This window comes from Pteronotus mesoamericanus, unplaced genomic scaffold, assembly GCF_021234165.1.
Source record: "Pteronotus mesoamericanus isolate MK-2021 breed Mesoamerican mustached bat unplaced genomic scaffold, CSHL_Meso_final contig_101, whole genome shotgun sequence".
In the NCBI taxonomy this organism is placed as follows: Eukaryota; Metazoa; Chordata; class Mammalia; order Chiroptera; family Mormoopidae; genus Pteronotus; species Pteronotus mesoamericanus.
In genome coordinates, this window is record NW_026555001.1 from 10,981,169 (window position 1) to 10,994,311 (window position 13,143).

General features: G+C 41.7%; 1 protein-coding gene across 11 annotated transcripts in view; it reads right to left on the reverse strand.

Moving 5' to 3' along the window:
• LTBP1 (latent transforming growth factor beta binding protein 1) overlaps positions 1–13,143 on the reverse strand; it is a 367,328-nt gene that overhangs the window by 178,316 nt on the left and 175,869 nt on the right. For all 11 annotated transcript variants that reach the window (XM_054567953.1, XM_054567945.1, XM_054567984.1 and 8 more), the window contains one exon: positions 968–1,192. In XM_054567953.1, the coding sequence (XP_054423928.1) occupies positions 968–1,192 (225 nt within the window). The remainder of the gene's footprint in view (positions 1–967; positions 1,193–13,143) is intronic.

Consider the following 13,143-nt stretch of genomic DNA (forward strand, 5'->3'; position numbering starts at 1 on the left):
TCACAGTAACATATTCATCAGATAAAAATATTTTTAGTGAAACTATTAAATTCATGTAGCTTGGGGTCACAGGGGGGTCCATTTTATCAAATAATAGTAAGAAAACTCAAGAGTTGGATTACTTGTGAATTTCTCATGAAGTTTCTATTGTGAAAGTTGTAGGATCTCCCTTTCCACACTAAAAGAGGAAAACTAATTTCAGAAAGCATAATCCTCTTACCCTGAAATAACACACTGTGCACATACTTTGGTGCTCAGTGGGACATAAACACAAAACACCAAAGTGTGATATTTTGTATCTGTAACAAGGTTTACTTCCTGCCATTTTCAAACAAAATTTCATCTTCTGATGCTAATATTCAGGTTTGAAAGAATAACAGCCAGTAACACTCTCTGACCCCTTTTAAAAAATTGTGTCTTTATAAGGAGATGCCAGGTTTAAAAGAATGAATGAGTCATAGAATTTCTGAGCTCCAAGTGACCTAGTTTACCTTCCTCTACAGATGAATAAATTGAAGTCCAGTGAGGTTAAGCGACCGTGTAGAACTAAAACCAAGCACTCTTCAACAACTAAACAGACTTGATATCTACCAGAGGAACCGTGGGGTCACTAGTTTATTAACACTGGAAGGGCCAGGACACTCCTTGTTTGCCTTTCTAGTCCCCACGCCTGGCCAGAACAGGGACAGGCACATTCAGCAGTTCTTGGTGCTAAGAGTCATCAGCGAAGGATGGGCTCCTTTGTAGTTCCTATTTCTTAGCTACCAAATCCCTACAGCCTCGTAAGCACTTCAGCCACATACCTGGGCCCACAATCTGTCCCTACTGTCATTCCCTAGGCCACAGATCACATGGTCCTTGCTGTTCTAATACCAGCCCTGGCCATCTGCAGATACTTGGCTTCTGTATACGTTTGGCAGGTTAGCAGAGGTCTGAGGAAGAGGCAAAATCAAAGTAATAAGCTTACCTTTGACTCCTTGCTGACCATTCATGGTCAGAGGCAAGGTATGCGTAGAGTGGACGACGTGCGTTCCCAAGGCCTTGCCCGACTGCTGGGAATGCTGATACAGTTTGGGCACGCTGGCACCATGGACCGGGATCTGACAAAGCTTCCCTGTGAAATTCGGAGGGCACTGGCATTTGTCCCTTGAACTGCACTGGCCACCGTTCATACATGGAAGATGGCAAATTACTGAAAGGGAAAAGAGAAATTGTAGAGAATTGGTTAGTTTCTCAAATCCTAAGTAACAGTCAATCAATAAAACTCCCGAACACACAGTCCTATGACAGCCATCGCATTTCCACTGACTTTTGAAATAGTGAACAAAGAACTAACTACACGGTGGCAAAGAAAAAAAAAAAAGCCTCCATTATTCACTATCTTTTCCTTTCCATCTTAAGTCATTTAACTCTCCAACTGCTGTGGTGTTCTCCACAACGATGGAAAGAATTCATGGGAAAAGGAATCCATAAGGGAGCCACTCAGGATTGTTATCTATCACAGTGTCCTTTTAAGTATCTCTTGCGTTCTAGAATTACTTTTTTGTATGTAATTCCTAATTTATTAGCTGTCTCCTTAGATTATAAGCTCTTGAGAAAAAGGGATGTGTCTGGCTTGGTGACCTTTAGATCCTCAGCACCAAGAATAATGCCTGGTCCACAGTGGACATTAAATATTTCCTCAAAGAATAAATAAACAAATAAGAATACTAAAAACAGTATCTGTTGAGAATATAATCTGAAACATACTCAACTAAGTGCTGCTCCATTATCAGGGGGTAGAATTGTTTGAACCCTGCTTTACCAGAATTTCCAATCTCATTGGGATAACAAGACCACAGTGAAACTGAGAAGACGTAGAGTGATTAGTAGTTTGGAATTTTATTTAGAATTCCAGCAGATAAAAAGAGCACGTAGGGTAAAGAATTTTAGGAGGAGTTTTAAATTCCGATGAAATTCAGCTTGTGGCCAACCTCTTTATCACTAATGAATTCTTCCTATCGGCCTTTAAACACAAGCAGTTTTCCACCAGCTTAAAAAATGAAAAACCCTCAACTCCGTTTCCTTCCATTTGCTACTGTGTTTAAATCCTCTTCATGATCAAATTGTCCATTTCTCCATGCACCACAATCTAGCCTGGCCAGGGGGTGTTCCCCTGCCCCACCTGCCTTCCACGGAAACTACTCTTCCTAAGGTCACAAATGGTCTCCGCTGCCAAATCAAGTCGGGCGGATTTCGTCCTTCCTTGGTTTCCATAGGGTCTCACCCATCTATTTTGCCCCTCCCTCTCTGCCCATTCCATCTTATTATTCTTTGTAGAATCCACTCTTTGCTTGTCCTTTAACACCAATATGCTTTAAGGTTTGGTCTAAAATCCTCTTTTTCACTAACTCTACGCACTACCTCTACGATTTCACCTTGTCTTATGCTGACATCTCCCAAATTTCTATTTCCTCGCAGGGGTTTCTGCTGTGCTCCAAACTATCTACTACTATATATAGATATGTACTACTCCCTATAGATATTCCACAGAATCTCAAACTCGCAATGTCCAAAATGTTGGCTCGTCATCTTCACCCTAATGTCCCCATTCACTGGGTGGTCCTTAACAGAAACCTAAGTGCAGCTCTATCTGTCCCTCCACCCATCCAAACATCCATTCCTGGAAGACCTCCCTTCTAAACATTCATCAAATATGTGCACTTCTTTCCCATCACAGGATCCCTGTTCCATATGAAACCTCATCACTTAGGAATCTCACCTCATTGCCTACAATCCAGCTACATAGAGCTTTACTCAGTTCCTCAGCGTATAAGGCCCCCTTCCCCCACTCAAGCTTTATCCACACTGTGTCCCTGACCTGGAACACTCATTCCATTCAGCCCTCCTCACCTAGCAAACTCCTACTTATCTCTTAGACTCTGCTTAAACCTTAAGCCCTCTGGAAGCGTTTCCCATTGTCCCTCATCTAGGTTTGGTGCCTATCTACGCTTCCATGGAGTCTCATTCACTGTGCATCTTGCCAGTGAGCTTACTGCATTACAAGTGTCTGACAAGCTTTCTATTTGCCTCATTCAACTAGAGCTCTGTGAGATCAGGGACTTTATCTTGTTTTGTTTATCCCTAGCATGTAACTCAGCTTCTAGAATAAATGTTACAACTCAAAAAAATGCTGGATGAAAAATTTATGCCTACCACATTCAAATACCATTCTAGGTACTACAGAAGATTCACTCCCTGCCCTCAGGCATGTAAGAGCTGGCCCTGGCTGGGTAGCTAAGTTGGTTAGAGTAAGATGATTCACCAAGGTTGTGGGTTGGATCCCCAGTCAGGGTGCATACAAGAATCAACACATGAATGCATAAATAAGTGGGAACAACAAAATCAGTGTGTGTGTGTGTGTGTGTGTGTGTGTGTGTGTTTCTCTCCTCCCTCCCCCAATCCCCTTTACTTTCTTTCTAAAATCAGTTAAAAAACAAAAAATAACATAAGAGCTAACCAGGGAGACTAGATAATAATACATGATAACTAAAAACAGATCAGCAAGTAAATGACAATTGAAACATATAAAATACAAATCCTGTGGAATTTTAGAGGACAGGAGAGTCATTTCTGGGAAGTCAAGATAGACTTTTATAGGCAGGATCATTTGAGATAAGTCTTTGAAACTGGGCAAAATTCAGAAAAACAAAGAAATGCATCCTAGGAGGACAAACAAGGGGAGGCAGGCATATTTGAGAGGTAACAAGAAAGTCTGCCCTGTTGAAATCCCAGGTTCATGAAAGGAGGAGTCAAGTGATAAACTAGAAGATGTAGGCTTGGTCAGACAATGGATAAAGGCCCAATACAAAAGTTTGGATTTTATTTTATGATCAATAAATTATTCTGGAGTCTCCGAGGAGAGGATTAAACAAGACCGAAACGGTATTCCAGGAAGATGAGTTGTGATGGAATGTGGGACTAGTTGGAACAGAGAGTGACTAGGTCGAGAAGCCAGTTAGAAGACCATCAAAATAATTAAAATACAAGTTGAAAACCACACGGATTAGGACAATGGCAACAAGAATTGAAAGAAAGACAAAGTACTAAAATGATGGAGGGAGAATCAGTACAACATGAAGATGGGACACAGAATGTGAACAGCAGGCCAAGCAAAAGGGGAGACAGGGGGGAAGGAGAGCCAGGAAAAAAATGACCAAGATGACCGCACAGAAACTGCGTCCAGTGTCTATGCGGCAGTTCAAGCCAAGACTACCTATGCTGAATGGGGTCTGAAATAAGCTTTCTCCAGTGGCCGATACACTCCAAGGTGCACGGGGAAGAGACGAGTCAAAGGAGACTCCAACATCGAGTCAAAGACTTCATAACTCCCATTGCAACTCTGAACCGAATTTCTAAATCATGGCTTGGCTACTCTGGACGGATTCGATGTGTCATGGGGAAGGGGAGCCAGGCCAAGATTTAAATGTACTACAAATAATTTATAACTGGAATATAGGCACCACTCACTTTGCATGGTTCCAATATGCATGAATTTCAGTTTCCGCAGTTTAGTTAAATAACAACCAGTCCCCCAACAGCATGGTTCAAACTTCAGCTGCCACGGTGTATTAACTGTGAGTAATTGCATAAAGTACAAACTTTACTGCTAGCTCTTTGGTCCATAAACACTGTGTGAATAACAGATGTTTATCATGATCAGTAACCAATCATGTCACTCCCTTCAAAGTCTGCGGGTGATTGATCCCTGCACATCTGTTCTCCGTTCATGCACCGACAGGAAAGCGTGTAGTTACGTTGCCACCTCATCTCGCAGTGATAAAAATCACATCACATTTTACGGAAGTGGATAATTCAAAGGGTCAACAACAACAAAAAAAAGTGCAACAAAAAAATAACAAGTGGTAACACTGGAAATCAAACTGGAAAGTGGATGTGGTGAAAAAGATGACGATGTGCCAGAGGAAGTAACATTAAAGGAACTCCCAAATATCTCACAAGTTTGAAAGCACAAAGGTAAGATGCTGGTAGCTGATCCAAACTCGGAACGGAGTATGACAACTGACTAAGGCAAGGGAAAAAATACTCCATGTCATAAGTTATACAATGAGAAGAAAGCGAACATGGTCAAACTACTCTTGGTAAGTTCTACTCAAAGAAATAGAATGCTTTAACTCTCAATGTTTCTAACATTTTATATTACAAGGCATTAAATAAATATCAGCTTGACTATTTTTTCATTTCCCTATACATTTATATCCTACAATACAAGAGTTTCAATGTTTTGACAAAAAGCTTGTTCAAGGTTATGGAACTTAGCAATCCATTGATTATTAAGATCATTTTGCACATGGTCATTTTGTATGAGCTTGCATGATCATTTTATGGTCCTGTACTACCATGCAAAGATGACTATAATCTATACTAAAATAATTTCACATAAGTAATCACCCTTTTTACAAACATTAACCAACTGACTTTTACTAGACATTTCTAGTATAAATAGCAGATTTTTGAAATCTAACATGAACTTAATTAGTTTTGTTTAAATCTAACTTTAAACCCTTGAGGTAGCTCCCACACAAATGTTTTAAGGACTGCACTAGTTTATTTTTTTTAAGATTTTATTTATTTATTTTAGAGAGATGTGAAGGGAGGGAGAAAGAGAGGGAGAGAAACATCCATGTGTGAGAGATACATCGATTGGTTGCCTTTTGCACACCCCCAACTGGGGACATGGGCACAACCCAGGCATGTGCCCTGACCAGGAATCGAACCATGACATTTTGGTTCACAGGCCGGCGCTCAATTCACTGAGCCACACCAGTCTGGGAAAGAACTACGCTAGTTTAAGTGGGCACAGCCATAATCCTAGAACAGAACCCAATAACCCTGTGTCTCTCTGGTCATAAAAGAAATGGTCCCTGCTTGACTTATTCTGACAAATAAAAGGCCACTATTTATAACCATTTATGAATGAGGAAAAAAAAATCCTCCTGTTCCAGCATTTTCTAAAATCTAAATTACAATATAAAGTTCTTTGCCTCAGCTCAATAAATACATGTTGAATCCTTTGTGGCAGGTAATCTTTTTATAGCTAAATAGATTTTTATGTCAAAGAAAATAAATTTAAAATCAACCCACAAACTTAAGGATTTAACTATGAATAGTTTCTTTCTGTTTCAAAAGTTCATGCCACTCTCAAAACATTGCCTAGAGATATATAGTCTACACTGCCAGGGTTATATAAATCCTTCTCAACACATAAAGAGAAAAAAGAATAAGTTATCTTTAAGGCTGACTTGCGAAGCTTGTGGTATGCTGGCTATGGCACATATATTTTAGAACATGTAACCAGAGGTGTCCTGTAAGAATGCTGGCTGAGAAATGCCGTAACTTTATCAGCTTGACATTTAGCTGGCCATCACCATAATTCACTGCGTTGCATCATGTGGTCACCTGGGACCGACTGAAAATAACGAGAAGTATATGGGCCTTCAGCCTGTTATTCCAGAAAGTATCGCTGCATGACAACCAACTCACCATATCTCATGGTGCTGCCGTAAAAGGTCAAAATGAGCAAAAGGACCCATGCTGGAACAACATGTTGGAGGTTTTAAATATGTCATATGTTTCAGTGAGTCCCCCCATTTGCTTTGGACTATCAAACAACTTGCAGCACTCCAGAAACTGGGCGGCCAGGAGCACATTCATATTCTAGATCACAAACTGGAATTTAGCGCGCATGGCTAGAGACTCGTGACTTGTGTATCAATATGGGCCAACTGAATTTTCTAAAGACATGTACTATACAAAGCTATACCCTCTCTGTCTTTCCTGGTACCTTAGCTAACTATCAAAATACTTCAGTGGTTATCCTCAAAAGGTGCTCCGAGGACACACCTGAGTGTCCTGCAGCCGCACCGCGGCCCCCGCACCTCCCCTTGCTTTCCATGCCAGCAGGCGGGCCATTTTGAGTCACTGTGGCTGCCTCAGAACAGGGAAAACAAGCCTCTGTTCGAAGGAAAACCTGCATATGTTGTCTCCCAGAACAGACACACACATGACTTTGATTTGAGTCGCTACTGCAACTTTCCCACTTGTCTCCGACTATTAGGAGAACAATGTGCCCTTGGAAGGTTTCAGCATTTCTGCTGATATCCCTTGGAGTGTGGGGAAAAAAGCAGCGATATCTTTAGAAAGTAAAAGTTATCACTTTATTTCCTTCCCTAAACACACCTGTACTACCTTGCCCTCTTTTAAACAGAGCCCTTCCACTCTACTCAGCCAGACAGTGGCTTCCTACTGTAGCTGTTTAAAGCTTTCAGATAACATATAATGTTAGATAGCAAATGCTGCAAACCATAGCTCACTTCGAGAACCGATTCCACTCTTAAAAAAAGAAAAATGGTGTGCTTGCTTTGTGATTCTGTATGCATCACCAAAAACAAAACTAACAAATAAAAACCTGGAACTAAAAGCAAAGATGGAGGTCACATTCCTCTGAAGGTAGAGCAGGGGAACAGGGGAGACCGAATCCTACCCGTGAACCAAGGAAGGAAGTACAGAGATTAGTAGGCCTTTGTTACAATCTGGGTTTTGAGGGGTTTAATGGAATGTAGACATTTACAACTGTTGTGCTCTAAAACTGTCTTCAGCCAGTTCTTGGTTATCTGTCTGCCAACTTACACTGACTCACGGACTCATGTCCGTGACTCAAGAAAACACGTGAGATACAGTGGTTCAGCACAACCTGTCCAGGAGGAGACATTTTCACTAAACCTAAAAAGAGAAGAATCCAGTGACATGAAAAGTTGGCACAAGAAGTGTTTGCAGAAGAAGAAATAACAGGAGCTAAGCTCTTGAGGTGAGACATGGCTTAGAAAGGCCCGGAAACTGAGAGAAGGCCATGTGGCCAGAGTGTAGGTGACAGAGAGAAAGCGAGAACAGCTTTTCTGGGCAGACAGACAAGGGCCAGATGCCCCTTTCTTTCCACATGCATATAGGGAAGTAGATAGGGTAAAACAAATATATATGTAAAAGCTTAAAACATGGGACCAAAGCAGGTAGAATCACCGGAGTCACATAGACAGAGGGACCAGATTGGCAACTGCCAGAGGGGAAGGTGTTTGGCAGACTGGGTGAAAGAGACGAAGGGATTGAGAAGTACAAATTGGTGGTCACAGGACAGTCAAGGGGAGCACAGGGAATATAGTCAATAACATGGCAATAACAACGCGTGGTAGCAGGTGAGCACTAGAAATATCACGGGGGCCACTCTATAAAGTATATAATTAACCACTGTGCTGTATACCTGAAACCAATGCAAAGTGACACTGAAAATCAACCAAAATTGAAAAACTAAAGGATAGCTTAAAAAAATAAAAGGAATCGTAGGCATCAGAATCCAGGAAACAGAAAACGCCTACGTCAGGATCAATAGAATCCTCTGCTGTATTCACACGAAATGGACACTGTAAATGTGCTTTGTGTTCCTGGACCTTCCAGGAACACAAGGGAAAAATCAGAATCCAAAGAATTCTTGGGGCAAAGGGAAAATGCTTTCATAAAAGTTAAAAATGTACCCGCCGTACTCTCCCTGCCAGAGAGAATCTTTGTTTTATCTGCTTTAGAAGTGAGGAAGGCCTGGCTGGGGGTGCTCCGTGGATTGAGCTCCAGCCTGCGAACCAGAGGGTTGCCAGTTTGATTCCCAGTCAGGGCACATGCCCAGGTTGCAGGCCAGGTCCCCAGTAGGGGGCATGTGAGAGGCAACCACACATAGATGTTTCTCTCCCTCTCTTTCTCCCTCTCTTCCCCTCTGTCTAAAAACAATTAAATAAAATCTAAAAACACAACAAAGAAGTGAGGAAGACCGTTTTCATCCCACCCCCACTTATCAAACACTAAAGTATATGGGGCTGCAGATTTCAACAAATGCAAAATATCAACCTTAATATGAACAAAAATCCCAAGAACATCACCCGTGTTTCATGCTGGTGTCCATGAACGAATGCTGTGATAGCACTTTCTGTTCCTAATCCAGGGTAGCTGAAGCCCTACCACACACTGGCATCTCATCTGGGAGGAGGCCTTTCATCACCTCAGCTTTGCTCATGGCTTTCCTTTCCTTTATCACGAACCTCCCCATAGCTGCGGGCTACCTAATTTGATCCCGTTTTATACCTTGCATAAGTGAAGGAGCTCCAAATATCAAGCATATCACAAAATTCCTCTCATCCCTTTCATCTACAGATGCTGTTGGGGGTGCTATCTCTTAGAAATTCCCCAATGCCAAGGCTCTTTCACACTTAGGAAAAACATTGCCACATTTGCAGGCTGCAGAATAAATATAAGAATCCCCAACACCTTTTACATTTTTTTAAGTGGGGGGGATTAGGGCATCATTTAGTAACATTTCTGAAAACTGAGGCAAATCATTTCACGTCATGGGTTTCAGGGGCCCCAACTGCCCAACGATACGATCCACAGGTTCTTCTTCCATCCCTGAAATTCTGTTTCTCAAAAGTCTAACCAAGTTGTAAATACAGTGAAATTCAGATTTCCTCCCCTTATCTGATGTGACTGTCAGGATTTAAATTTTAAAATGCACACCCAGCCACTCGCAATTTGTACAGAAGGGAGTGGGGTCAGTCTGGTGAGTGCTGCGCTTCGTTTTTTGATTTTGAATGTAAAATCAGACACTGATTCAAATGGAAGTCTCATACTTACTGACCAAGCAGTTAATAAAATGTTCATGGGTTTATGAAGAGCTGACTTCATATGGGGGAATTGTGGGAACATGCCAAATTGGGGGCAGTGAAGCAGGTTTCGTCCAAACTGTAACCTGCTTCGTCCTTGGAGACCCTGCCAGTTCCAGAGGTATCACTGCCGCCGTCGCCTCAGACACTTGCCATTGCATTTCCAGTCTGGCAGGTCCTTGAATGTCATTGCAAAATGCTATCTCAAACAACAATACCATGTAAGCTACATATAATATATTGAATGAAGCTTAAAAACCTTTTTGTATTTATTTCACCACTATAATTTGCAAGAATTCTGTTGTGGTGTCTTCGGAGACCAAGTACATACTCCCACTAAATCCCTTAATATCTGCTTGTTATTTGTTTATGCCTATGCCTCAGAAAAGGACTTAAAATGAAGCTAAATTTAGCATTTCAAAGTATTTGCAAAGTCAAAATCCCTACATACGCTTCTATCTCAAGAACACAAAATTGCTCTAAACCTCTGGTCCAAAAACAGCCTCCAAGAGAGAAACATTCCTCCAAAGAAAGAGGAATGCTGAGTAAGAAAGCGCCTTAGGGCCATTTGCAAATTTGTACAGCATCTAACTTAATTTCTGTGTCATTAATCACTGTCTTGTATTATAATTTCTTACTCTTCCTTCTCCTACTGAATTGGAATATGGCAGGAAAGAGGCATAGTGCTTTCATCCATCACACTTCACAGCCCAGCATTTTACAGATAAGAACTCAACAACAACAACAAAAATGTTGACATTAATTCTCTAAAAATTCCAGACAGAAAAAAAGTCAGCTTGTATCTGCCCCTCTTTTAACACTCCCCATTTTTTTCTGAGGCAATTTAACCTTAGCATATATGAGGGTATTTTTCAAACTATGCTCCATAAAGTGCTAAGGTTTCTACAGAGGTGCTAAAAAAGGATCTACTAAATAATCTAATGCAACCATCGTATTCTACAGAGAAAGAGTAATCTACAGAAACTGTGTTTCTATAGGATACCATGGCCGGTAGGGATAGAAATAGAACAGGAACTCAGGTTTTCAAAGTCCTCCTCATACAGCTCTTAGGACAAAAGAACCAAGAGATTTCCCTCAAATCTCACCAAAGAGCCCTGTCCCATGCCCTTTTCTATTCTTCTCCACAGGTACATGGTTTTCCTAATGGGTCCCGGAGTTTGCTAATGGAGCCCCAACTGAGATCAAGGGTTTGGCAAATTGAAGGTCAGGTAGACTCAAGAACTTTTCCTGGAATCTAAATATCTGAGTTGAAACACACCATAGCTTCTTGTTTATTAACAGAAGAACCCAGGAGTGTTTTGGGACACAGGCATCAGAGGAAGAGGAGGGTTAGAGTCCAGAACAGTGAAATAAAAGAGGAAATGAACCCATCTGATGGACAGCATAGATAATAGAGTAATTCCATCACTGCAGAAAGTTCTATTGCACACTGCCGGTCTATCACCTGTCCCCCTGAGTTCCAGTGAGGTGAGACGTAATGGCTAGAAGCTCAAAAAGCAGTGTTCACTCATTCAATGAAGATTTATTTTATGTCTACCATGCCTACTCCCTGTTCTAAGTGTAAAAATCCACCCCCGCCCCCGGCCCACCCAGCACCGACTTTCTGTCAGAGTCTTTGTGAGACCCTATGCACAAACAGGACGGTTCTGGGCCCCAGGGATCAAAGAGCAGGACAGGGCTGGAGAAAGGGCTGTTCTCCCAAGGTCTGCAGGCTGCCAGCACCTCTCCGGCCCCGCCAGGGAGCCTGAAGAGACATCGGGCAGGGCACAGGGCCAGGTGCTCTGGGCAAGGCCCTTTCACGGAGCAGGGCGAGGCTCTCTCCTGGGGCTCCACCTGCAGCGGCCCTAGGGCAATCTGGACAGAGGGCCTGGGCAGATGCTGTGCAGTGAGCGCAGCCCACCAGCACTGGGTGGGGAAAGGGGTGCCCTTGGGGACCTCAGGCACACTTGCAGGAGGGACAGAGGGGACGAAGGTGCTGTGTAAGCACGAAAGGGTTTGGAGCTAACATAATTTGGTACATCATTATCATTATATTATCTACACTGACAAGCTGGTAAAGCCAAGAGGGACATCCAGATTACAGTTATAATCACTATACTTCACATTGGCAATTCTTTTGTTACTACATATCCATCACACTGTTACATGTTACGAAGGTGTATATTGCTGTAGAGCATTAACATTTTTAGTAGCCACATAATATTTCATTAAGTGGAAAGATGATAAATTACATATCCATTCATTCATTGCTTGCTTAGATTGTCTGTATTTCTCTTTAACTATTTAAAAAAATTTTTTATCCTCACCCAAGGACATTTTTTCATTGCTTTGAGAGAGAGAGAGAAAGAGAGAGAGAGAGAGAGAGAGAGAGAAACATCAATGTAAGAGAGAAATATCGACTGGTTGCCCCCCATACGTGTCCTGACTGGGAATCAAACCCCCAACCTGGGCATGTGCCCTGACTGAGAACTGAATCTGCAACCTTTTGGTCTACGGGATGATGCTCCAACCAACTGAGGGTCACACCAGCCAGGGCTTTCTTTAATTATTACATGTAAAGCTGCAAGGAACATCCTCGAGTATATAGTATTATTCTTCTTAGTTATTATTTTCTTATCCATTCAACTAATATTTATTGAATGCTTAGTATGCACCAGACAATGTACTAGGTTACAGAGTAAAAAAGACAAACATTTATGAGCCACTTACACCACTGTAACTGTCTCATGGGGAGGACAGATGAACACAGGCATTAAGAGCAAGGGCCTGGAACCAGACCTCCGGGGGGCATGAACCCCATTTTCATCACTTAATAGTGGCATGACCTTGGGCACGTTATTTACCACTTCTCTACCCCCCCCCAAATGTCTTCACCTATGAAAGGAAGATAAAAATTGTACCCAGCTCATACAGTTGTTCTGTGGCTTGAAAGAGGTCATATATTCAAAGCACTTAGAAATCGGCATATAGTAAACACTCAGCAAATGTTAGCCATCAGCACCAACTTCATGATTCAGGTGCCATGGGAGCCTATGAAAGGGAAACTAAACCAGCATTTGGCAAAGGAAGAATGTGCATATCCCCAGCCAGGCTGCACTCTATACTGCATGCTATTTCACTCACAACATTATTCCCCGAATCTAGTGAGGAGATGTTGCATTGCTGAGTATATCAACTGAAGAATCTTCCAAAAAGAGGGTATCAATTATTAACATTAATAACAGTATATTAATATATCAAATTCACACGCTCTCAAAATTGGATTTTATTTTTAAAAATTTATATTAGTTTAATAGTTTCAAAATAACTTCTGAGTGCTACCATTTTACCTTCAATCAGATTATACTATCACAGGGCTGATTTT